This window comes from Lepidothrix coronata, unplaced genomic scaffold (assembly GCF_001604755.1).
Source record: "Lepidothrix coronata isolate B3197 unplaced genomic scaffold, Lepidothrix_coronata-1.0 Scaffold27, whole genome shotgun sequence".
NCBI classification, from domain to species: domain Eukaryota; kingdom Metazoa; phylum Chordata; class Aves; order Passeriformes; family Pipridae; genus Lepidothrix; species Lepidothrix coronata.
Window position 1 is genome coordinate 6347392 of NW_016690207.1, and position 22961 is coordinate 6370352.

The 22961-nt window shown below is 48.7% G+C and overlaps 1 protein-coding gene across 5 annotated transcripts in view; it reads left to right on the forward strand.

Annotated features, from left to right (window-relative positions):
* The window catches only part of FLI1 (Fli-1 proto-oncogene, ETS transcription factor), a 107860-nt gene that overhangs the window by 76216 nt on the left and 8683 nt on the right, over nt 1-22961 (forward strand). For all 5 annotated transcript variants that reach the window (XM_017809796.1, XM_017809795.1, XM_017809797.1 and 2 more), the window contains 2 exons: nt 2692-2895; nt 9499-9567. In XM_017809796.1, the coding sequence (XP_017665285.1) occupies nt 2692-2895; nt 9499-9567 (273 nt within the window). The remainder of the gene's footprint in view (nt 1-2691; nt 2896-9498; nt 9568-22961) is intronic.

The window sequence follows — 22961 nt, forward strand, 5'->3', positions numbered from 1 at the left end:
GATTGACTCAAAATGAGCTACTTTGTTTTCATTTTTTTGTTAGAAGTAGAAACCCAGAAAAATTATATTTTGCAGGAACTGCATTATCCTTCCAAAAACTGTAACACAGAAACATTCCTGTCCAGCTCTGTTTGCATTTGATATCCACATCTGCTCTCTGGAATTGGCAGGATGAATTGGATGCATTTGGATAGTCAAGGGTGAGCTGCTAGGGAGGCAACCGGTGAAGGCTGAACCTGGAATGAGGAGCCTTTTGCCCTGCAAAGTTTATAAACTCCAGCCATACAAACAGGCAAGCCCAGGAACTTTCCAGCCAAGGAGCCAAGCGCTGGCCCAGTTTCTGTCCCAGAACTTGCTCTGATTTGGAGGGTTTCACCCAGGGCAGGGAGGGTTGCCCTGAGGTTGTGCCCAACCCAGTAGACAAACTGCTGGCAGGACGAAACGCGCTCGAGGAATTCAGCTCTGCTCTCTGACCATGGCTTGGCCATGAGCAGATGACAATTCTCAAGCATTTGGTTGCCATTTAGGATGAAAAGGAAAAGCCAGTGAAAGACCGACAGCCAATCTCCAAGCCCCGTGGAAGCTGTCCTTGGGCACTGCTCTGAGGGACTGGCTGAGCTGTTTGGGGACAGCCCCGGGGCCATTTGCAGTGTCAGCACTGCCCAACCAGTCCTTGTGTTATCAGAGGTGCTCAGCATCCATCCTGCTCCCCACCATGCTGTTTAGGCATGTTTAAAAACACCAAGGGTGAGCTAAAGTTTAGCATTGTTGAAAGAGGGGAAATTTTAGTGCCCTCGGTGGAAGAAAAGGTTTCAAATCTTCTCTTAGAAGGGAAGTGAAGGAAGGGACTTTTTCTCCCCATGGTGAGCATCCACAACTCAAAGCCTTGAGAAACTTGTGAAATAGCAGTGATTTACCAGACTTTGGAAGACAATAGTGAACATCATCCCAGACCTCTGGCTGCAGGACATGAGAAGACTCATCCAAGAAAGGCATTTGGAAATTTTAATATAATCCAGAATTGAGATTTATAGTGCATTAGGGTGAAGATAAGGAAGAATAATGTCACATTAGGCTTACAATAGTAGTAATAACAAACTCCAAGCCATGTTTCAAGAAGGCAGTTTTTCAGAGACCATTCAATGTCTTTTACAGTGTTTAAAGGGAGGCCACAAATTCACTCTGCCCTCTAGATGTTGTGTGTTTTTGCAAAACTCAAGACAAATAAGTCTTTCAATTAAAAAAAAAAAAAGGAATCCTCCCTTGAATACTTCCATTGTAAAATTTGCAGCCTTTTGCCAGTGCTTAGAAAGCAGAATTTAAATTAACTTTGCCAAGACATGAAGGAAATCCATGTGTTGTTCCCAAAGCAGACTTGCAAAGGTAGAGAGTTTTAAATTCCATGTTTAGAATTGAGCTTTAAGCAACCCAGGTTTACTGGAGCCTCAGTGGGGAAATGTCACAGTTATCAGTTCAGTGTTCCATGGTCCCATTTCTCCATTTCATGCTGTTATTGTGGAACTGGAGTGCCCAGGAATGCACCAGGCAGAGGCACTGCCTGACCTTGTGTGCCCAGGGATCCCCACACCCTGAGCACACACAGTTTACAGCCCTGGCCCAAGGAATTATTTGATAAAGTTATTTTATAAATCTGTGGCAGAGGCATTTCTTGTCCCTGCCCAGAGCACACCCTGTGTCCTTCTGATCCATGTTCTCTGCTCCTCGGGACCTGAGGCGTTTGAGGTTTGTCTTGGAGCACTGGCCCAGCTGTTAATGACACACCAAACATCTCCAAAGTTTCAACTTCACTTTGCAATCCTCTCCAGCTGCAACAGAACATGAATTTGCAGCTTAAATTTTGAAATGGGCTTCGTGGGGAGCAGCAGCACAGGAAACATCTGAAAAGGCAGATATGCTCTGCAATGACTCTGTGAAATGGTATCGTGGCACAAGCCTTGCTGGGGCCTTCTGAGCTCAGGCTCTTTGCAAAACTCAAAGGCTGATTTCTTTTTTTAACTCCCTCCCCATGGGCTCTGAGTCTCCAGCCGGGTTCAATCTCTCTCCTACGTCACCACCAGCAATAAAGATTCCCCAGCTGGGGCTCTGCTGACAGTCCCTAATGATGCAGAAGACGGGATAGAATCCACATTGCCCTCCGAGAGCTGGAGGCTTTTCCAGGAGGTGGAATTGTGTTCCTGTCAGCAGGGTGAAGGCTGTGACTCACAGCCATGGCAGCCTGCTCTGCTTAAGCAATAAGAGGGTTTTTTCAGAGTCCCTTTGCTGACCATAAATCCCCCCATCCTCCTTTCAAATGTCAGCTCTGGGGACCTCCTGGTGCACTTGTGAGGGATGGTGGGACTGCAGAGCCCTGATGTCACTGCAGAGCCACTGCTGGGACAGGCATCCCCTCTCAAAGGGATGAGTTGCCTTTGGGAAGCTTTTTTCCAGGGGAAAAGTCCCAGTCCAATGTCACCAGTGTTGTTCCCAAGCAGAAGAATAAGATCTGGGCAGGTGGGAGGCAGTGCAGTGACCCTGCCAGTGTATCAAGCACAGAGCTTGCTCATCTTCCAAAACACGTCGGGATCAGCAAATTCCATGTATTTGGCTGTGGGAGCAGTGGTTACTGCTTTGACTGGGTTGCAGTGAGTGCTGGAGGCTCGTGTGTAACCACCCCTTGTGCTTCCCTGGCAGATCCCACCCTCTGGACCCAGGACCACGTGCGCCAGTGGCTGGAATGGGCTATCAAGGAGTACGGATTGATGGAGATCGACACCACCATCTTCCAGAACATGGATGGCAAAGAGCTCTGCAAGATGAACAAGGACGACTTCCTCAGAACCACCTCCCTCTACAACACAGAAGTTCTGCTGTCTCACCTCAGTTACCTCAGGGAAAGTGAGTATTGCCCTGGCTCAGCCCTGCCCTGACACGCTGGGAGGAGGAGCTGAAGTGGGTGTTGCACTTCTAGGGATCTTCCTGCAGGATGACGAGGAGGGAAGGGGAGGGAAAATGAAAAGAGAAACACAAGCAGAGACAGCAAACATGGAAACAAGGAATAAAAAGTGGGTTGGAAAGCTCAGATTAACTCAGATGGAGTTCCTGGTGCTACCAGGGAGGTGAAGAACTGAGCAGGACAATGAGATCAGTTAGTTCTACAGATTATAAAGACATCTGTGGCTACGTGATATAAATACATATATTTGCTGTAGAGATCAAACCCAACATTAACTGATGTGGCACAGGCAAATTATCCCCAGATTTGCATCTGGAGGGCTGTGCCCTTTCCCTCAGGCTTCGGGTGAAACTTCTTCAAAACAGGACCCACAACTGGCCTGAGCTGGAGATTTCCCGTGTTCCTGGAGGCCCAGGTTGGTTGGAAAGAGGAAAAAAATCCAAGAGTGACTCCCCAGATGTAAAGGTGCTGAAGCAGACACCATGCAAATGATCCAAACCTCACAAAAAACCTGTGGAAGCTCTTCATTGCTCCTCTCTGTCCCACAGTAGAGCCTGGGATGGACCCAACAGTCCTTTTTGCTGCAAACCAGGAGCTGTGAGCAGTCTGCTGAGCTACTTCTGGAACAGTATTATCTCAGCAGCCCAAACAAGAATGTCCCCCTTATGGATGGCACAGGCTCTCGAGGGAGTCTTAGTTTCAAACTCAGATTCCAATATTTCTGTGCAACCATCAGCATGTCCAGAGCTTCCAAATGTCTCCCCTTCATCTACTAAGGGAGCCAAAAGCATCTCCTTCCCTCACAAAGGTGTGCTAAGGATGACTGTGCTGGGATGAGGCCAGAGAACTGGAACTGAGCCCCACATGCTCCAGGGTTTTTTCAAGTGAAACAGCTTTTGTAGCAGTATGATTATTTAAGGACTCAAAAATCAGGGGAAGGTGCCATAAATCAAGGGGGGAGCACAGGGAGAGAAAGAAAAAAGTCCATTTTCTCCACTAGAGAATCAAATTGTGATGGAAAGGCAGCTGAAGATGTCTCCTCTGGCCAGTGCAGGCAAGGATGACAGCGTTTATTGAGGGTGTTCCTTCAAAGCTGTGCAGTGCTGGTCTCTCCCTGCCTAAAATCAGTGGGAGCTTTAGAGATTACAGTGGCACAAGAGTTAGATCACAGATGGGTGCCTCTGTAAGCCCCACCTTTATTTTTTTTTTGAGAAGCTGAGCCAAGGAAATGATTCACAACAAATAAAAGCTGTTGGATTTGAACAGTTTTTGTCCCTTGTGGCTTCACAATAAAGTAATTTCCCATCCAAAAGAATTGGTGGATTCCATCCTGTTTCATCAGCAAAGAGCTGCTGGGTCACAGGACACTTTGGAAGGCAGGTTTGCACACAGGATTACACACTTTTCTGGGACAGGGAAGGCAGTGCTGTGAAGGCAGAGCTGCTTGGGGCAAACCTGCTGACTTTGGGCAAATCAGGTTCTTTGTAACCAGAAACGTGTCTAAATTCCCAAAGGATAAATCCTCAAGTGAGACACTTGAATTGCCTTATTGATAAGGCTGGAGAATGGACAGGGAGAGAGAGCTGTGTGGGTTTTGATCAGGTTCAAATTCACCAGGCCGAATTTGAAAGGCTTGGCAGAGGAGTTGGATTCCTCTCTTTCTTTAGCTCCACACGGCATCTCCAGTGCCTGCTGTCCTGACATTTGGGGTGTTCAGAGTCAGGATCAGGGGAATCACATTGTTGATCTCATGGCATAAGCCTGAAGACCTGGATTCAGTGGCCACCTTTCCCGTCTGCTGCTGCCCATTTGCTCAGGAACAAATTCCCAGTTGATCCCACCAAGCTTTAGATGCCTGAACTCTGGTCACACTCTGGTCTCCACTGACAGAACAGAAGCCTCAGGGCACGGTGACATGCAGGAAAACAGTCTCCTGGTTCACATCTTGCTTTAAATGCCTGAAATGAGGAGGAATAGTCAATAATCTTCTGCCTCAGTTCCTCTGGGCCTCAGTTTTACTTTCTGCAAAATGGGCCCAGTCCTCCTGCCTCCCATTGGTCTCATCCATGGACATGGGAAGCCTGTGGAGCAGGATTGTGCCTCCTGTCTCCCACGAGGGCTCGAGGGAGCCCTGCTGCATTTGCTGCAACAATGATCATAAAGTATAACATCCTGCCAGGGGAGTACCTACAGTGATTTCTGTGCTCTTGAGCCAGTGCAAAACCCCAGCAACTTTGCTGGATTCGGGCAAATCCTTTATTCCCTTTTCCCCTGGAAAGGAGGGTTCAATCCCAGTGCATGCCCAGCTTTTCTGATTAGAGATCTCTCTGTGCTCAGACATCATGGAGTGCTGTCCTTGCTAAAGCAGCTCCTGTGTGCCTGGGGCCGGGCAGCCTCCAGGAGCATTCCTTTCCCTGCAGCTGTTCCCAGGCTCACGACAGTCTGGACTGGGGATCGCTGTTAACTCCCTCCCGGAGTCACGCCTTCCAAAGGAGCTGATTGTTTTTCCAGCCTGGCTTCCAGCGGATGTTTAGTGCCGAGCTCTGAGCTCAGTGCCATGGGGAGATGGGCTGCTTTTTCACCACTTTTCCCCCTCTGGAAGGTTGGTTGTTCCAGAGACACCCAGCTCTGCTCCTGCTCAGGGTGGAGCATATGTGATGGCAACAAACACAGGAGAATTCGGGGGGGTTGCAGACCCACAGGCTCAATTACCTCTGCCCAGTCCCTCTCCTGAAAAGTGTTCATCCTCTCAAGGTGCAACACTGGGTATGTGAGGCCAGTGGGTCCTCAACTTTGGTGTTTGTTTTCCAAGAATCAAAGCTGCTCTGAACTTTCTGAGCCTGTTTGCTCTCCAGGCAGGGAGAGTCCTTCAAAATGAGCTTCCTCAGAAGGTTTTCAACATTTTACCCTCCTGATCAGGGTGAAAATGTTCTTAAAGCTGCCTATGAAGTACCTTATTTTGGCACATCTGAGTCCAGATAGAAAAGATAAACCAGTAACATCTGCAAGACCACAACAAAAGCTCAGTCTTAGTTTTGGAGATAGAAGGTTCAGGTGAGCTACTTAATATAGCCAAGACTAAACCAAACTCATATCAATCACCTTCAGTCTCCAGGCAGCACTTAGGTCTGAATCAGAATGGTGCAGTTGTTTCCTGTTTCCTTTGCTATTGAAGGAGTCAGGAATTCCGGTGGCTCTGATCTTTGGGAGATTTCAGATTCCAGCCCCAGTTCTGCAGCACTCTCCATTCTTTGGAGCCTCTCAAAGCATCCCAGTAGCTTTTTCAGGGAACTTACTGTCCATCCTCTCCAAACAATCATCTTTCTTTATGTGTTTTTCCCAGTTGTCTCTCCAAAATTGGGAAGCCATGCCTTGTTTTTCCTTCTCTTTGTTTATCCCCGCACACCTTGGGATTCCAGGCTGACTGATCTTTTTCAAACACGTTCTGCCTGGTGAATCTTCTCTGGGCAGCCAGTGGGAAGGGAGATTTAATGTTTCCATGCTCTGTTTGGGATGAAGATCAAAAGAAGCCTGAGCTGTCACCTCCCTGGTGATGGGGGTCAGTGTGTGGGGTCTACAAATAAAAAGAGCTTGAAGGGGAAAGAATGAGACTGTGGTGAGAAGCAGAAATCTGCCTGGTGGTTTCAAGCCATGTATTAATGCCAAAGAAAACTATCCTGCTAAATGCAGCAGAACCTGGGTTGTACCAGGAGCTGTGGAGGGAAGGCCACAGGGCTTTCAGAAAGGGAGGAGAAAAAAGACTTTTTGATTAAATAGACCCCAAGACTGTGAAACTGAGATGTTCCTGCACCTCAGAAGGATGAGCTACCTCGTGAGAGGGAAGGTTTTACAGGGAAAAACCTCTCCTGCTCTGGTTTTCAGTCCTTCTCCACCTTCCTTTGTAATTAATGCAAGGGAACTAAAAGAAAGGGAAAGGTAGGGGGAACCACAAGGTAAGTGTTTAATATTAATTATAGGAGACTGTATTGATAACACCAGAAAAATCTGCTCTAATCTCTGAGGTCACACACCCAGTGAGGGGCAATAAGAACAAACCCAAAATTCATCCCAGCCAAAGCTTTGCCCAGGGAGTGCGTGAGGGAGCAGCCTGGCCTCTGCCTGTCTGTCTGCTTCCCTCTGTCCTGAGCTGTCTGTGCCTTTCTCTCTTTTCCTCCTTCATTGAAACCCTTAATAGGAAACACATTTCCCTTTCTGTGGTGTTCCCACCAGAAACCTCAGACTGCCGGGCAAAGGTGAGAACTTTTAGCAATTAAACTGGGGGAGGCGCCGGCCCTTTCCAGTGGCTTGGGGTGCATTTTTTTGCCTAAAGTAGCTAGAAGTCGATCGCACCGGCTTGTTCGCGGCTATTCATCACCCCGCCCCCACCTCCTCCCGCCACCAGGCATTTGCAGCCTATTCAGTCATAGGAAAGCGTGTTCCCGAATTCCCCAGCACTGCCCTGTCTGGCAGGGCCGGGCTGAGCTGGGGGTTGCACTCAGGATTCCTTAATATACCCTGAAAAGCAGAGAGGGGTGAGCAGGAGTTTCCCCACAGATATTCAAGAAAGAAACGCCAAAGCCAGAAACCACCTGATGAGAACATGAGTTCTGTGGATGGGAACATGAGTTCTGTGGATGAGAACACCAGTTCTGTGGATGAGAACACCAGTTCTGTGGATGAGAACGTGAGTTCTGTGGATGAGAACACGAGTTCTGTGAATGAGAACACCAGTTCTGTGGATGAGAACACCAGTTCTGTGGATGGGAACACGAGTTCTGTGAATGAGAACACCAGTTCTGTGGATGAGAACACCAGTTCTGTGGATGGGAACACGAGTTCTGTGAATGAGAACACCAGTTCTGTGGATGAGAACACCAGTTCTGTGGATGGGAACACGAGTTCTGTGGATGAGAACGTGAGTTCTGTGCATGAGAACATGAGTTCTGTGGACAAAGCTGCTCCAACTCCTCCAGCAGCATCAAAAGGGCAGCAAACCTCTCTAAATACTGAAGCCAATCTTTGGCTGTCCCCGCTTTCCCAGCCAAGGTGCCCTTGGGATTCCTTTGAGCTCTTTACCTCCCACTTCACCGTGTTATCCCTCCTGGCCTTTCAAAACATCCCATCTTGCAGCACCTGGTAGAATCCACCCTCCAGGCTTTGTTTTACAGCCCCTTCTGCCTCTGTGTGAATGCTGCCTTGGCTCTGTTTGCATTTGGGGAAGGAAAGGAATCCATAGGAATGGAGGGCAGAGGGCCAGGAGGATCCAGCACCTGCAATGGCTCTCAGTTCTGGCAGCCTGATCCTCAGCTCCCACAGGAATGCAGGACACACTGGGATACTGAGGGGCAAGTGAGGTCAGGGCTAGTTGGGATCATGTGGATTAGAGGAATGTGGAGACTGCAGGGCCCAGTCCCAAGATCCTAATCTGGGTACTGTAGGACTCAGAGGTGTTCCTGGCCCTGCCACAGGCTCTGGGGTGCTCAGGCCAGCACAGACATTGGGATTCTGCATTGATTGTTATGTGGTGCTCAGGACTGAGCACCTTCCATGGGACAGAATCTCACTGCACAGGGGCTGGGGGGATCTGAAAAGCGGAAAGGCTCTGGAAAAGCACTTTTCACAGCAAGATTGGTGCCTGCTCCAGTTCCCATCGTGAGTCCCTACAAACAAGGACCTCTACCTTGTTAGGGATGTCACTGCCTGATGCAGCAGAAACTTTTCCAAGGAACTGGAGGAAAGATGAGCTTGGAAGATTATGTAAACACACATAACCAGAACAACCATGAAATGTGCATTACATGCTGACTTCTGAGAACTCACAGGATCTCTTCCTCTATTTCCAGGAGAGTTTCCAGGAGAACCAAAGTAAAATGCTCAGAAAACAACATTTCCACCCCAGACTGCAAAACAGAGACCCTTCCAATGGGTTCTTTTTTTGTGCTGCTCTTGAATAGTTGTGTGTCAAGTGGGGCTGGATGGAAAGGCCACTCTGAACCAAGAAAACTTTCAAAATCCCCAGGGCATGGGAGATGCTGGAATACCAGTGAGGTTTGTGCAGCTGCTGGCCCCAGACCAAACATGTGACACTCTAAAAATGGCCAGGTCCTGACAGTGCAATTCATGGCTTTTCTACTGTATGTTCCTCAAACAGGAAATTTCTCTATCACAGCCAGAGAGAAAAAAGTTCCTTCCTTATCCTGCAATACAATCTGTGCCACAGTCACTTCTGGAGGCTCTGCTGGGATAGATAATGTACCTGGATAAATGGGCTGGACAAGCTCAGCTTTTATATCAGTTTTCAACAGGGGACATCAAGGTGCTCAGTGAAGGATACAAATGTCTTTATTTTGTGCAAGCAGAGAAACAGCAGCACGTGTGGGACATGCAGCTCCCAAGCTTTTAGAAGAATTCCATAGCAAATATGTGCCTAATTGGCTGAAAAATTTAGTCTTTGGGTCCCAATGACAGCATTTCCTCCCTGCCTTCATGGTTCCCCATGGCAGAGCACATTCAAGCTGCAATAACTCCTTTTCTTTTCCTCATAGGTAGCTCACTGCTGGTCTACAACACTCCATCCCACACAGAACCCTCCTCACGTCTTGCCACCAAAGAAGGTCAGTGTTTTGCATATGAATGTCCTGCCTCCCTGTGCTCTCATGATGGCTTTGACTGGGTTAAAACTAGACCTTTTATATAATAACCCTGGTGTGAAAATGTTCTGCTCTGCTCTGCCTGCACAGCATTTCACTAGAATAATTAAATAGAGAAAGTGGCAGTTTTCAGCCCAATTCCAATGGAAATCCCATCTCTGCTGGGCCAGCCAACACCGTGGCAGAAAAGGTGTGTCTGTCACTGTCACACTGTGTGCTGCTGAGCTGATGAACTGATGGCATAGTTTCTGCTCTTGACGTGAAACAGTTCCAAATCTCAGATGCACAGCCAGGACTGAGACACTGTTTGTCTCTGAGTTTGTAGTTTATCTGAGTTCATCTTCCCACCATAACGTCCATTCCTGACTAAAGGCCACTCAGGTATTCCAAACCCACCCAGGAATCTGGTTTCCAGCAGCAAGGAAGAACAAATGTATCTTTCTGACACTTCCATTTTGGAACATTTGGATTTTCTTTTTTCAAACCACCCCATTTTTTTTAATCTGTTAGAAATTCTGATGATGTAAACCTTGAAGTTTCAAAGTTAACACTCAGGAGGTTCCTTCAGGCTTTTGAGTTGGTTGTGTATCCTTCAGGCAGGTTATCTTCTGCAGCTCCAGTCCTGCTCCTTTTTCTTGTTTTTAAGGAAAAAGTGTATTCTCAGTCGTGCTAAAGTTGTGAGAGTTGGTGTGATGGGTGTGATCAGAGAATCCCAGACTGGTTTGAGTTGGAAGGGACCTCAAGGGTCATCTCATTCCACTGCCACGTGCAGGGACACACGTGGTGCTGCACAACCCCTGCCTACATAAGACAACAAGTCCCAATCGAATTGATAAAGGCCAAATAGGGTGAAAAAAGAGCAAAAATCTGTTCTTGTGCTCCATAACTCACTTGTAGGAGTTTATAACTCACTGTGTAGGACTAGGAGCCTTGGGCTTGGTCTTCCTTTGCCTTTGTGCAGCTACAGGAACGTTGGGCTTGTTCCCTACACTGTGTTCAGCTCCTCATTTGAAAAGTTTCTGGAACAAGTGTGCAGTGTCGTGTCTGTGAGATAACCCCCCTAGAACCAGCCTCCTCCTGTGCCCAATCTCCTCACCTCATATATAAACACCCTCGTGGGTGTTTATACACACATATATTTATAGACATATTTATTTTTATATATTCGTGTATAAATATTACATAAACAGATATTTATATATTTTATATAAACACATATATGATTTTCAAGAAAACTCATCTTCATGGATGAGCCACAAGTTTGCATTTCGAAGAATAGTGGGGAAAGGCAGAGGTTCTTTTATTTAAGCAGCTGGAGAGACAAAAGCTGCCATTTCCCTGAAAGGCTGCAGCAAACAGCTCCCACATTTAACAAGCTCCTGCATGGAGTGTCTGGCTCCCTCCTCGACTTGCTGCTCTCCCAGCCAGCCCTTCTTTCCCCTTGCATTTCATCTCCAACATCTGTCTTGGACCCTGCACATGACATCAGGGCTGGTTTTTCCAACAGCTCCTTTTGTGCAGCCTGTAAATATCCACTTGAGCTGTGTGTTCCCTGTTCTCTCTGCTGAGACAGGCACTGATTGATAAAACCTGGGATATTACAGAGACAAAGCCCTTCAGGCTCTGCTGGGACTGCCTTGCCACTGACAGTCTATTTAGAACTGATAAGAGCTGAGCCTGCTCCTGGGTGAATAAAGCACACACGTGCTCCTCCACAATTCCCCCTAAACACCCCCAACCCTCTGCTCTGTCTGTCTCAGGCCAGGTGGTTGCTAAAAATAAAGAGAAAAAAACACGATTTGTTTTTTTTTAATTAAAGAGAAATGCTCTGAATAAAATTGCACTTCTCTGAATTTCTTAAACCTTTTATCTCCATGACTTGGGCCTTGAGTCACTCAGGCTGAAAGAAATTTGAGGGGAGAAGAGTTCCTCCCCCTTTACTTTTACTGGCCCCCGGGGTGTCCCTTTAGTGCTGCCAGCAGAGGTTGGGTTGCTTTCTGTCAGCCTGGGGTTCTGAACTTCCCATGGTACTTTCATCCTGTGGCAATAAAGGACTGAGCACACCCACGGGGCAGCCAAATAAAAATTAAGAGCTACACAGAAATGCTGAAATCCCATCTATTCCTCTCCTGTTTCTTCCTTTCCTCGTTGTTCCTTCGATGTTGAATCTGCTGTGGGATCAACTGCCCCACTTCAACCCACTGATTCATGCTCCAAATGTTATTGGGGAGATCAGATGTCAGGGTAAGAGGCAGGAGAACATGACAGGCTGACAGGTAAGGAGTTGGGGGAGCAGAATGTAGTGTCTCATCCAATATCATAGAAGAAACTCGTAATGAACATAAAACTGGGCTTGTAATTCCTCAGCCTTGGTCTAGTCCATCAGGCAACAAGATTTTCCTCGCTTCCTTTAAGGCTTTTCAATGGGCCCATGTCAGGATGATGCTGTCATTTTTGGAAAAGAAATTTCAGGTTAAAAATCGTGATTTTTTACAAGTTAACCTCTCAAAAGATTAAACATTTTCCTTTATGTCCATGCATCTTGAATCTACTAATCCTGTAAATACTTCTTTTCTCTATGCCTGTGAATAAAACCAGACAAATATTTCTAACCACCTTCCCTTGAGGATTCCAAAGCAGGAGGATGTGATGAAATAGCACAAGAAACATTAGAGAGAGGAAAAAAGTACCATTTTCTTCACTCCTCCTGTAATTTTTCTGAGCTCCCACCAGTGATGTCAACAACGTGGCTGTGCAGGTTGCAGGGAGAGCCCCACGCTGTGCATGTACTGACACTGCTGTACACTCACATCCCAGCCATGGCTGGGAACAAACAACCTCCATGGCCAAAGCCAGGCTGCAGCTGCAGCCCAGACAGCTGCAGATGTTCCAGATGCAGCACAGGGCTCCCAAATTGTTCCAGACAGAGCAGGGCAGCAGGGTGGTGCCCCCAGGAGCCCTTGGCCCGTGTCCCACGGCTGGCCCAGGGCTGGTTTCGTGCCCTGGCTCTGCACACAGAGCTGCCTTGGCTGCCTGCAGCTGCAGACTTTACTCCCTTTTTCCCTTCTATTTTCTGCCCTCTCACTTCTCCTCTGCAGTGCCAGCTCTGCAAACAGCAGGACCTGCAGCACTGCTGTGGGGGAGCTGAACTGCTCCAGACACTGCCTCCAGAAACTGCTTCCAGAAACTTCCTCGGCTGGGGCACGAGGCAGCCGAGCTGTTCTCTCCCACCAGCCAGGTACAGACCTGGGGGTGTCCAAAGGACTCTGGCTGCCTGAGCATCCTCTCCTCTCAGCCCCATAAACACCCCAAAGGATGGCATTTAGCGTCATTGGGACAAATTGTCTTCAGCTGCCTGGGAGAAACAAATTGCCCTAATGAAAATCACCAGGAATTTTTGGCTAGAGAGCAATTTTCTGGGAAGTGTAACGTTGCTGAATGGAAAGATTTGTGTCCCCCTCCCAGCTCCCCAGTGGAGAGAGGGGCTGTTTCATTTTCCATGCCTGTTTGGAGCAATGACTGACCTACTGCAGGTACTGGAGACACAGGACAAGAATCTGAACCACATTATCTGTGAGTCCAGGGAGATTTAAATTGTTCTGCTGCAGAATGGTGTCATTCCAGTAGGTTTCCATGGGGAGATGGAAAGTATATTCACACACAACAACATTCAGAGGCCACAGGGCTGTGTCCCAGGTGGCTCTGAGCACTCTGGCCTCCCTCCAGCACATTTTGGAGGTCTGTGCTTGCTATGAGTGTGTTGGGGGCTGTGTAATTCCCATGTTTAATGTCTAGAAGGCTGTGCAGGGGTTGAACCCGGGCAGGGCAGAGGCAGAGTCGTGGAGTGTTGCTGTGTGGAGTTCCACATCTGCAAACAGGCCCGTGGCAGTGCCTGGGGTGTGTGGGGTGCTTTTAACATGTGCTGCTGCCCAGGGAAGTGGGGGCAGTGCAGTGAGGTGACAGACTGGGGGGAAGGAAGGCTCAGTGTCACCCGTGAGGATTCACCAGAGTGATTTCTGGGGCTGTTGCCCCCAGGTTACAGGTATGATCTCAGCTAAAATGCTGCATTCAGCAAGTCTGGCCCCCAGCATTGCCCTCTGCACACACCAGGATCAGACCAAGGCAAGAAAATCACAGAATCCCAGAATCATTTAGGCTGGAAAAGCCCTCCCAGCCCATGGTTCCCCCCTGTGCCCCGTCCCCCCCTTGTCCCCCAGCCCAGAGCACTGAGTGCCATGGCCAGTCCTTCCGTGGACACCTCCAGGGCTGGGGACTCCAAACCTCCCTGGGCAGCCCCTTCCAGTGTTTAACAACCCTTTCAGTGTCGAAATTCCTCCTCATGTCCAACCTGACCCTCCCCTGGCACAGCCTGAGGCCGTTCCCTCTCATCCTGTCCCTTGTTCCCTGGGAGCAGAGCCCGACCTCCCCCCCGGCTCCCCCCTCCTGTCAGGGAGTGTAGAGAGTGAGAAGGTCCCCCCTGAGCCTCCTGGAGCTGGCTGAGATCAGTGGTAAACCAGCACTAGCCCAAAGTCTCATAAATCCAACCCAAATTCAAGCAGAGCACGGGAAAAACGGACGTGCCACCTGCATTTTCAAAGAGGGAAGAAATCTATCTGTGCATCCATGAATATGGATGGAGGAGATGATTTTTAGAGGTTGAAGTCTGTGGCCATCCCATGTTTATGTTTGGATTTTAGAGGCAGTTGTGTGAACAATAAGCATGTTTGGGTGTAAAGTGTGTTTGCTTGGATGATTTGTTGGGTTGTTGGCAAATTTAAGAAAATAAATAAACCAGTGAGCCCTGAAATCCACCCAGTGTGGGTTCCCGTGGCTTTGTACTCATGTTCATTGCTAGCCCCTAAGGAAGCGTTTCCTGATGTTGGAGCATCAATAAAATCTCTCTCACACCAGTTCTCTGGTACCTCACAAAACACGAGTCCATGCAGCTGCTTTTTGTACCATCAGGGCTGCAAACTCACTCCTCTTTCCCCACAGCTTCCTTCAGATTGGTAGGAACTCTTCAAAACCTGTGAAATTCAGTGACAATTTGGGGTGACAAGTTCAAAAGTTGGGGAGACTGGAGAAAGGGGGGCGGAGAGTGTGGGCAGGGTGGTTGTACAAGCACAGTTCCCACAGGAAAACACTCTCAAATTCCTGCATAAAATTCTTCTCCTGAAAAGGCCATTTTTCAGGTCTAAAAGGTTGTCATGTGAAAAATATTGACCAGTTTCAATAAACTCTCCTTGGAGTGTGTCAGTGCAGCCCCTTTTCACAGCAAAGGTTATAAACCCTCCGGCTTCAGTGGTGTCAGAGAAAAAGCAGTTGCAGTCTGTGCCTTCCTCATTGTCTGTACTTGCTAAAACATTTCTCGATGATATTTGTGTGCCTGGTGATGAAATATCCCATTTTTAGCTCCGCAGCAGAAAAAGGGGAGGCTTTTTTAGTGCTTCTTTTATTTCCACTGTGTGGCCAGAGCAGGGATTTATGATTCCAGGAGAGACAGTAGCAGGCGCGCTCGGATTTTTCTTTTTATACTTTCTTTTTTTTTTAATTGTTTTCCTTTGAAATTCCAGAGTTAGTGTTTTGTCTGCTTTCTCCCTGACCCTCTTCGGAGGCAGGCGTGTGTTTTTTCACCAGAAAAACTGGAAACAAAGAATCGTTGTCTTTAAGCTGTAGCAGGCAGGAAACCCAACTCACAAGGGATCACCCCGAGCCAGCGCTGTCCCAGAGTAGACTCCAGTTCTCCGAATTCAACCTGACAGCTTGTCTGGAGCACTTTCTAAGTAACCATTATCCTTCCTTTTCTCCCAGCAAAAGAGCTATTATTTTTTTTGCCTGGGGTGCACTGCAAGCAGTGTTTTTGCACATGTGGGGGGGTCACACATTTGCTGGGGTTCAGCCTCTGCCTCAAAAGCTCTTGAAGCGCCCTGGCTGTTTCCTAAGACAAGGGTGAATTTGTTTCCTGATAAAATTTGCTTCCTGCTAATGAGTTAAATGGGCAAATGATGTAAAAATGCAATGTCTGTGCATGTGTCTCTTCCCTTTTCTCTCATGTGTGCTGCCTCTGGCTTTTTGCTCCATAAGGATCAGGTTTTTTTCCTTCTGCATTTGTGCATTTTTCAACAAGGGCGAACTCTGAGCGCATTAATGGTTTGGTTTCACCCCGAGTGTGGGGGCAAAGCATCCCCAGTGCTGTTGGCACATTTCTGCACACGCAGGGATGATCTGGAGGATTCTGTGGGTGTCCAGGGGATGCTCAGGAACACATCCTTCAGGACTTGTGTGTCTGTGCTGTTGCTCAGCCTGGCACACGTGGCTGTGGCTGCAGCCCTGAGTAGCTCAGTACCACAGATCTTGGCTGGGAAGTGTCTGCTTTTCCAAGCTGGCTCTGGGAGGGATTCTTAGGACACATCCTCCAGTCTTTGTGCACTGTGCATTGGGATTTCTGCTGCTGATATTAAAAAAAGCAACAACAAGAGAAAAAAAAAAACCTCATTGCTTCCTCCTTTTCTTCATAATGTGTCTTTGTGAGCGTTGCAGGGGCAGCTCAGCCTGGATCAGGAAGTTCCAGCTCTGCAGAGCTCGGGGATGTTTTTCCAGCCACAGGCACAACTGGGGGCTGTCGCCTCTGGCTCAAAGCAAACAGGGAGTGACTCCACGATCTGGAGTGGGGGAGCAGAGCTCCAGGCTGGGAACTGGGCTGTGTAAGAGCTCCTTGGTGTGCCTGCCCCAAGTCTGATGGCAGAGGGGTCCCCTGGTTCAGCAGGGCCTGCCCTGAGCATGCCCTGCCTGTGCCAGCTGAGGGAGTCCCGTTGGGAACCACAGATCACAGGATCACACAATGGGTTGGGTGGGAAGGGACCCTAAAGCTCACCTCGTTCCACCCCCTGCCACGGGCAGGGACACCTTCCACTGGCCCAGGTTGCTCCAAGTCCCGTCCAACCTGGCCTTGGACACTCTCAGGGACAGGAATCCTGAATCCCAGTTCTTTTCATATACTATGTTAAGCTCCAGATCCTGTCTGATGCTGGAAATAAGAGAGCTTCAGCCACAGGACTTAATCCATCACTGGATTTCAAACAGGAGTTAAATCAGAAATGTTTGATTGCTCTGCTCTGTGTTTCCATAAGGACAGCAATTCATAACTGGGCTCTCAGCTACTTTCAGACATTCCCAAGTTAAATCTGTTCTTCATATCTATGCTCTGCAGCAGATGTCTCATGTAAATCCAGTTCTCACTTGATTTGAGTTGACTTCAGGTCAAACCCCAGTGTTGTTCCAAGCCTGGACTTTGGATCTGTGAAACAGGTTGATAACAACAGAGAGACCAGAGAATCACAGAATCATTCAGGTTAGAAAAGACCTCCGAGATCATTGAGTCCAACTGTTAATCTACACAGATGTAAAGGGTGAAAAAGATGTCTTGATAATATTTTTTTAACTGTGAAATAGTCAAATAGCCTGATAACATAGAAGAGAAGTTATTTTGAAATTAGTCTGTGCTCAGCGAGTTGTTTCCTCTCAGTGGAGAGACTTAGAATTACTTAATTACGATCCCTGTCCTGGTGATTCTTCAGCTCAAGGAGCAGGATAATGTGTCTTGGAGGAGAAATGAATGAGTTTGGTGCTTGAAGGCACTGGAAAGTCTCATGAGAACAGTCACAGTAACACCGACTGACAAACAGCATGACATGGCACACATGCCAGTGGTTTTAATTAGCAGAAATAGTAAATTGAAAAGCAGAAAAGCAGAACAAATGATGCTGTGAGATTTTGAGGCCTCACAGTTTGACACACACATCACTTGGACCTGGGCTAAAGGTGATGGGAAGTTGGGAGACTTGCATGAACCACCTCGTGTAGCCACTGGAAAAGGCCAGAGGACTCCTCTCACCTTGCTCTGCTCCAAGGCCTGTCCCACCATCCCTGCCCAACCTACAGGCAGCTGACAGCCCAGAGCCTGCACAGAACAGCTGGATCTCCACAAGCTCTGGCTGCTGGCACTGTGGGTTCTCACTGCGTGTGTGGAGCAGTTCCAGAGTGTTCACGGAGCCAGAGGGACCTGACGGGCTCCTCAGCTTTTTTGTCTGCTGCCATCATCTAAAACAAGCCTTCTAATGTTTCTAGGAGGACATGGAGGTGGTTTTGGCTTCCTTGCCCCTCCACAAAGCCACAGTCTGGGTTTCTCCTCTCCAGGTGGCTCTAAACACAACCCCACATCTCCAATGGGATCTGCAGGAGGGGAAGTGAGGAGTGTGAGGGCTGGACATGCAGCACTGGGCATCCCTTGCTGACACGTTTGGTTCACAGCAGGAGAGGGTTTTGTCCCCAGGTGCCTACACTGGGCCCTTTCCAAGGTGCCAGGGCAGTGCCAGCACACACAGCCTCCCCTGGGAGGAGCAGCTCCAGGTCTGTGCCCGCCGCTTCCTCTCGCCCTGTAATGGAGTTGCTGCAAAATAGATCTCAAGTGACCATGTAGATTAACCCCAAGTCTGGATCCCCCAGGACATCTGGCTCTGCTTTCCCCATTTAGAGCAGCTAATTTAAATTCCAGCCACCAAGCCAGGATCCTGTCTGAAGCAGAAGGACTCCTTGCAAAAACCAGCCTGTGTCCTGCTGGAGAACCCCAGGGCTCAGAAATACAGGAGGAACTGCTCCAAAATAACCTGCCTTGTTTGGGTTGGGAGCACAGGCACTGTATTTCCAGGCAGGACTTGGCCTTCCAGGTTTCAGTGAAGCAAGGAGAAGGGGAAGAAGGCTGTGAATTTGAAGCAGGCTCTGAGATCCACAGGATTCTCCATGCTCCTCATCCAGGGAGAAGAACTGTGAGGTCCTGTGCCCTCCTTTCCTTCTCTCCCTAAAAAGTATTTGCCCAGGTGATCACTTCAGTTACTCCTAAGTCTGGATCCTCCAGGATACCTGGTTCTTCCTCTGTCTCCATGACTTAGGACAAACCATTTCCCATCCTTCAGCTCCCAAATATCTTCAGAACTGCCAGCTCCAGCAGGCAGAGATCTGTGGGCTCTGTTGCTCAGCACCTGCTGTGCTGGGGAATCCAGATCCTCCCAAGTTTCCTGCACGAGTGTTTCTCCAGCCATCTCCAAAACCTGACTTCAGGAAAACCCTGATGTTCAGAGCACTCTGGACACTGCCAGTGAAGCCCAGCAGTTCCCAAAGCAGCCAGTGCCCGCCTGGAAAAGAGCTGCCACTGCTGCCAGTGATGCCATGAACACAAAAACCATGCCATGGTGTTCCTTCCCAGCCTTGCTTGCAGTTAAGGACACTGCCAGACTGAATCTTCTAAAGAAGATTCCCCCATAATGCTCCTAAAGCATTTAGTCCATAAAAGACCCAACCCCACTGTATCCATCCTAGAACAAAAAGGCCTGAAAAATGAGGATATTCCCAGCCCAGGGAATGTTGTTCTCCTGGAAAACCTTATCAGGGCTGGAAGCACAAAACAGTGCCTGAAATGGTTTGACTGAAATGGCTCCTCTGGAGAGAGCAGGATGGAGGGGCTGTCAGCACTTCCCAGCAGCTCAGGAAGCACAGGGATTGTGAGCCTATTGTTCAGCTGAAACCCCCCCTCTGGCCCAGGCTCCCAGATTTATAAAACACTGGGGTTGTTTTTAATTTTTCAGAACTTTTTAAAGCTTATCAAGAGAGGGTTTGCTCCCTAATACATCATATCTGAAACACAGCCTTCCTCATGCCTCACTCATGGGACTGCACTCAGGCTGGAAGGACTGCCGGGGGTTTGGGACTGTGGGGTGGATTGCTGGGGGATTTGAAGCCTGGTTTCCTAAGGAAGGGAGTCTCTGTGTCTGTCCATCTGCCCCAGCAATATCTATCAGTCTGTTTGGATCAAATCTGCCCCAGAGCTCTGGGCAGCAGGAGAGGGAGCACAGCCCCAGCTGGGACATGGGGTGGCTGGAAAGGTGAGCTGGGCTTTGGAGCTGCCTTCCCTTCCCATCCCAGTGCCTCCTGCACGCTCCACAGGGTACAGTGGGCAGCCCTTCTCCCTCTCCACACCCCAGGCTCAGCCCTGGCATTCCTGGGACATACTCCCAGATCAAGCCCTTCCTTTGTTGCACCAAACAGTCTGACCAGAGGGACCTGCAAAGCTTTGGCTGATCCAACTCATCTGTTGAGCTTTACAGGCCCCTTTGCCTCATGCCCAGGCTTGGCCTTCCTGATTTGGCCATCTTTTAAGCCTTTTCTCAGCCTTTGCAGAGCCTGGCAGGCTGTCTCATCACTGCTACTTCTGATTTACACCTAATTCCAGAGGAATCACTAGACTTTGAAAGGGGAGTTGCTCAGCAGAAGATGAACATTTCCAAATGGCACAGAGGGTGGAGAGGCAGAAGGTGAGGGAGATTCAGGGTGAGAAAGTAGAGACCAAGGCTAGAAAGGGTCCAGAGATCAGTGCTACAGTCTGTTCCACTCAGCCTGATTTCTGGGAAAGTCAGTTCATCTGGAAAAGGCAGCTAAAGCCTGAGGAAAGTGTCTTTATGCATGCAAATAAATAAAATGATATTTAACCTCCCTCCCGGGCGCGCAGTGAGTGCGAATGTTTGCAAAGCTGTGAGATCCTCGGTTGAAAGGTGCTGTGAAAGTGCAAAGCATTATTAATATCCTTTACCTTCCTCCTAATAGAGTCTGCATTCATGCTGGGGAATTGCTGGACATAAACCAGACAGCTGCACAATGACATTTCTTGAAAGCATCTCTGATTTATTTTCTGCTCTTTAATTCCATTTTGTATTGAACACACATTTGTCATTGGACTGTTGTTCCACAGGGCCTTTTAAGTCTAAACCAGACATGGGGACCTGATCCTTTGCTGGTGTAAATTTGCCCCCGACTCCACTGTTGCTATTTGCTGATTTACACTAGGACAGAACCTCAGGCCAAGTCTTTTAATTGAATTTCCATCGCATGACAAGTTTTGGTGTAAACCCCAAGTGGTTTTAATGACAGATAAGGCTCCCTGTCACTGTCTGGCTGGAGTTCTGTAGGATCTCTTCGAGCCACTGGGCGTCAGGTCCTGGGAATGATCTGTTTTTGCAGGAACCCAAGTCGCTGGATACGTTCCCTGGCTCTGCCTTTTCCATTTTGCTTTGAACACGTTCAGCTTTAGAGTCTGGGCCTGGGAGCTGGGAGGGCTGGGGTGGTTCCTTCACGTTGCACAGATTCTTGTGAAATAAAAATAGTTTCGTGGATTTGGACGATTATTTTTGAGAGGGAGGGAAAGAGTTGGAAATTTGCAGTAGCTGAGTGCACACGTTGCTTCAACAGCAGTGTCTGTATTGCTGATTATTGCATTTAACCCTTCTCACCATGGCAAAGTCGTGCTCAGAGCTGTCTCATCCTACAACACAGTATATTCCCACACTTTATACAGGGAGAACTAAGGCAAAGGAACTCAGTCCACCTGGGCACGGTCACATTCACACTTCCAAGCTGACATTTTACATCTTGAAACTCCAGCCTACAAGGAAGCTCATTCAGAGAGGTTTGGAATGACAATTTTGACCAGGCTTAGCCAAACTTGAACCAAGCCTTGATCCTGCCCAGCCATAGAGCCTGGTCAGCACATCTGTAATAGTGTCACTTATGGGCTAAAACCCCTCTTTCTGGGACACTGTGAGCAAAGCAGGCTCCTCCTCTGGGACAAGGGTTCTCCATCTCTCCGGATGATGCCTATTTATTTACTCAAAACACACGAAGGACTGAATCAACCAACCCCTTTGTGGGAGTTGCTTCACTTGAGTCAATGACCTGACCCCAAAAAATCAGAGAAAACTGAACATTTTCAATGAGTTCTGTACTTTTTGCAAAGAAACTTTCCCCAATTTGAAAAGGATTTTTCTGTTGGAAAATGAATTTCTACCTTGCTTTTTACCAGGATAACCACATGACATTTCCATTAACATTACATTAGGGCCAAACTCTTTATTGGCTGAATTAACCAAAATGTACATTAGCATCTAAACCAGTGGAAATGTCTGAAGGTTTTGCCTTTCTCAATGCAGGACTCATGGTTTTTCCAAATATTTCCCAAAGTGTCTCTCTAATAGTTCTAGTTGTAATCCTTCAGAAGGAGATCCCAGGGGAGAAATGGAAGTCAGAGCCTGGCTGCAGGGAGGACATGGGAAAAGGCTTCATCCCTCGTCCCTGCCCTCCTGATCTCAGCCCCTGATAGAGCTCTGGCTCACTGGGATGGAGCCAGGATGGTTTTCCAGCCAGGAAAATGCCACCAGGGCGAGCAGCACCTTGTTTACAGCAAGGACAAGCTGAGGGCTGAGCTTGGGATGAAGCTCCTGGAAGCACCAGGCTGCAAATCAGTGTCCAACCCTGCTGAGCCTTGTCCCGCCTCGGGAGGGGGGACAGGGATCACTGCTGGGAACAGGGATCACTGCTGGGAACAGGGATCACTGCTGGGAACAGGGATCACTGCTGGGAACAGGGATCATTTCTGGGGACAAGGATCACTGCTGGGGACAGGGATCCCTTTGGGACAGGGTTCCATTCTGGGACAGGGAACCCTTCTGGGGACAGGGATCTCTTGTGTGATCAGGGATCCCTTCTGGGGGGCAGAGCTCTCTTCTGGGACAAGGATCCCTTCTTGGAGAGGGATCCCTTCGGGAACAGGGATCCCTTGTGTGATCGGGGATCCCTTCCGGGGACAGGGAACACTTCTGGGACAGGAATTCCTTCTGGGACAAGGATTCCTTCAGGGATCAGGGCTCCCTTCTGGGACAGCGTGGCTGGGGCTGTCCCCTCCCTCTTCCCGGGCTGTCCCATCCCACTCTTTGTCCCCGGCTGAAACCGTAGCGGTTTGTTTTTCAGTCGGATCTATTTGCAGTGGGGTTTGTGGTTTCTGCAAAAAGGGAAAAAAACAAATAATTAAAACAAAAATAAACCCGGGCAGATTACACGAGCTCTGTTTCCCCCCACTCCCCTCTCTTCCCTCCTCCTCTTTCTCCCCTCCCTCCCCTTCCCTCCGTGTTTTCCTTTCCATGCCAATAACCAGAGGGCTGGAATTTCAAAGCTGCAGCGGCTTTCCCAGCGCCGGCAGGAATGTGCAAGTGCCTGGGATGTATCCACAGGGAGCTGTGCAGTCCTGCTGTGCCCTGGGATGTATCCACAGGGAGCTGTGCAGTCCTGCCGTGCCCTGGGATGTATCCACAGGGAGCTGTGCAGTCCTGCTGTGCCCTGGGATGTATCCACAGGGAGCTGTGCAGTCCTGCCGTGTCCTGGGGTGTATCCACAGGGAGCTGTGCAGTCCTGCCGTGCCCTGGGATGTATCCACAGGGAGCTGTGCAGTCCTGCCACCCCTGGGATGTATCCACAGG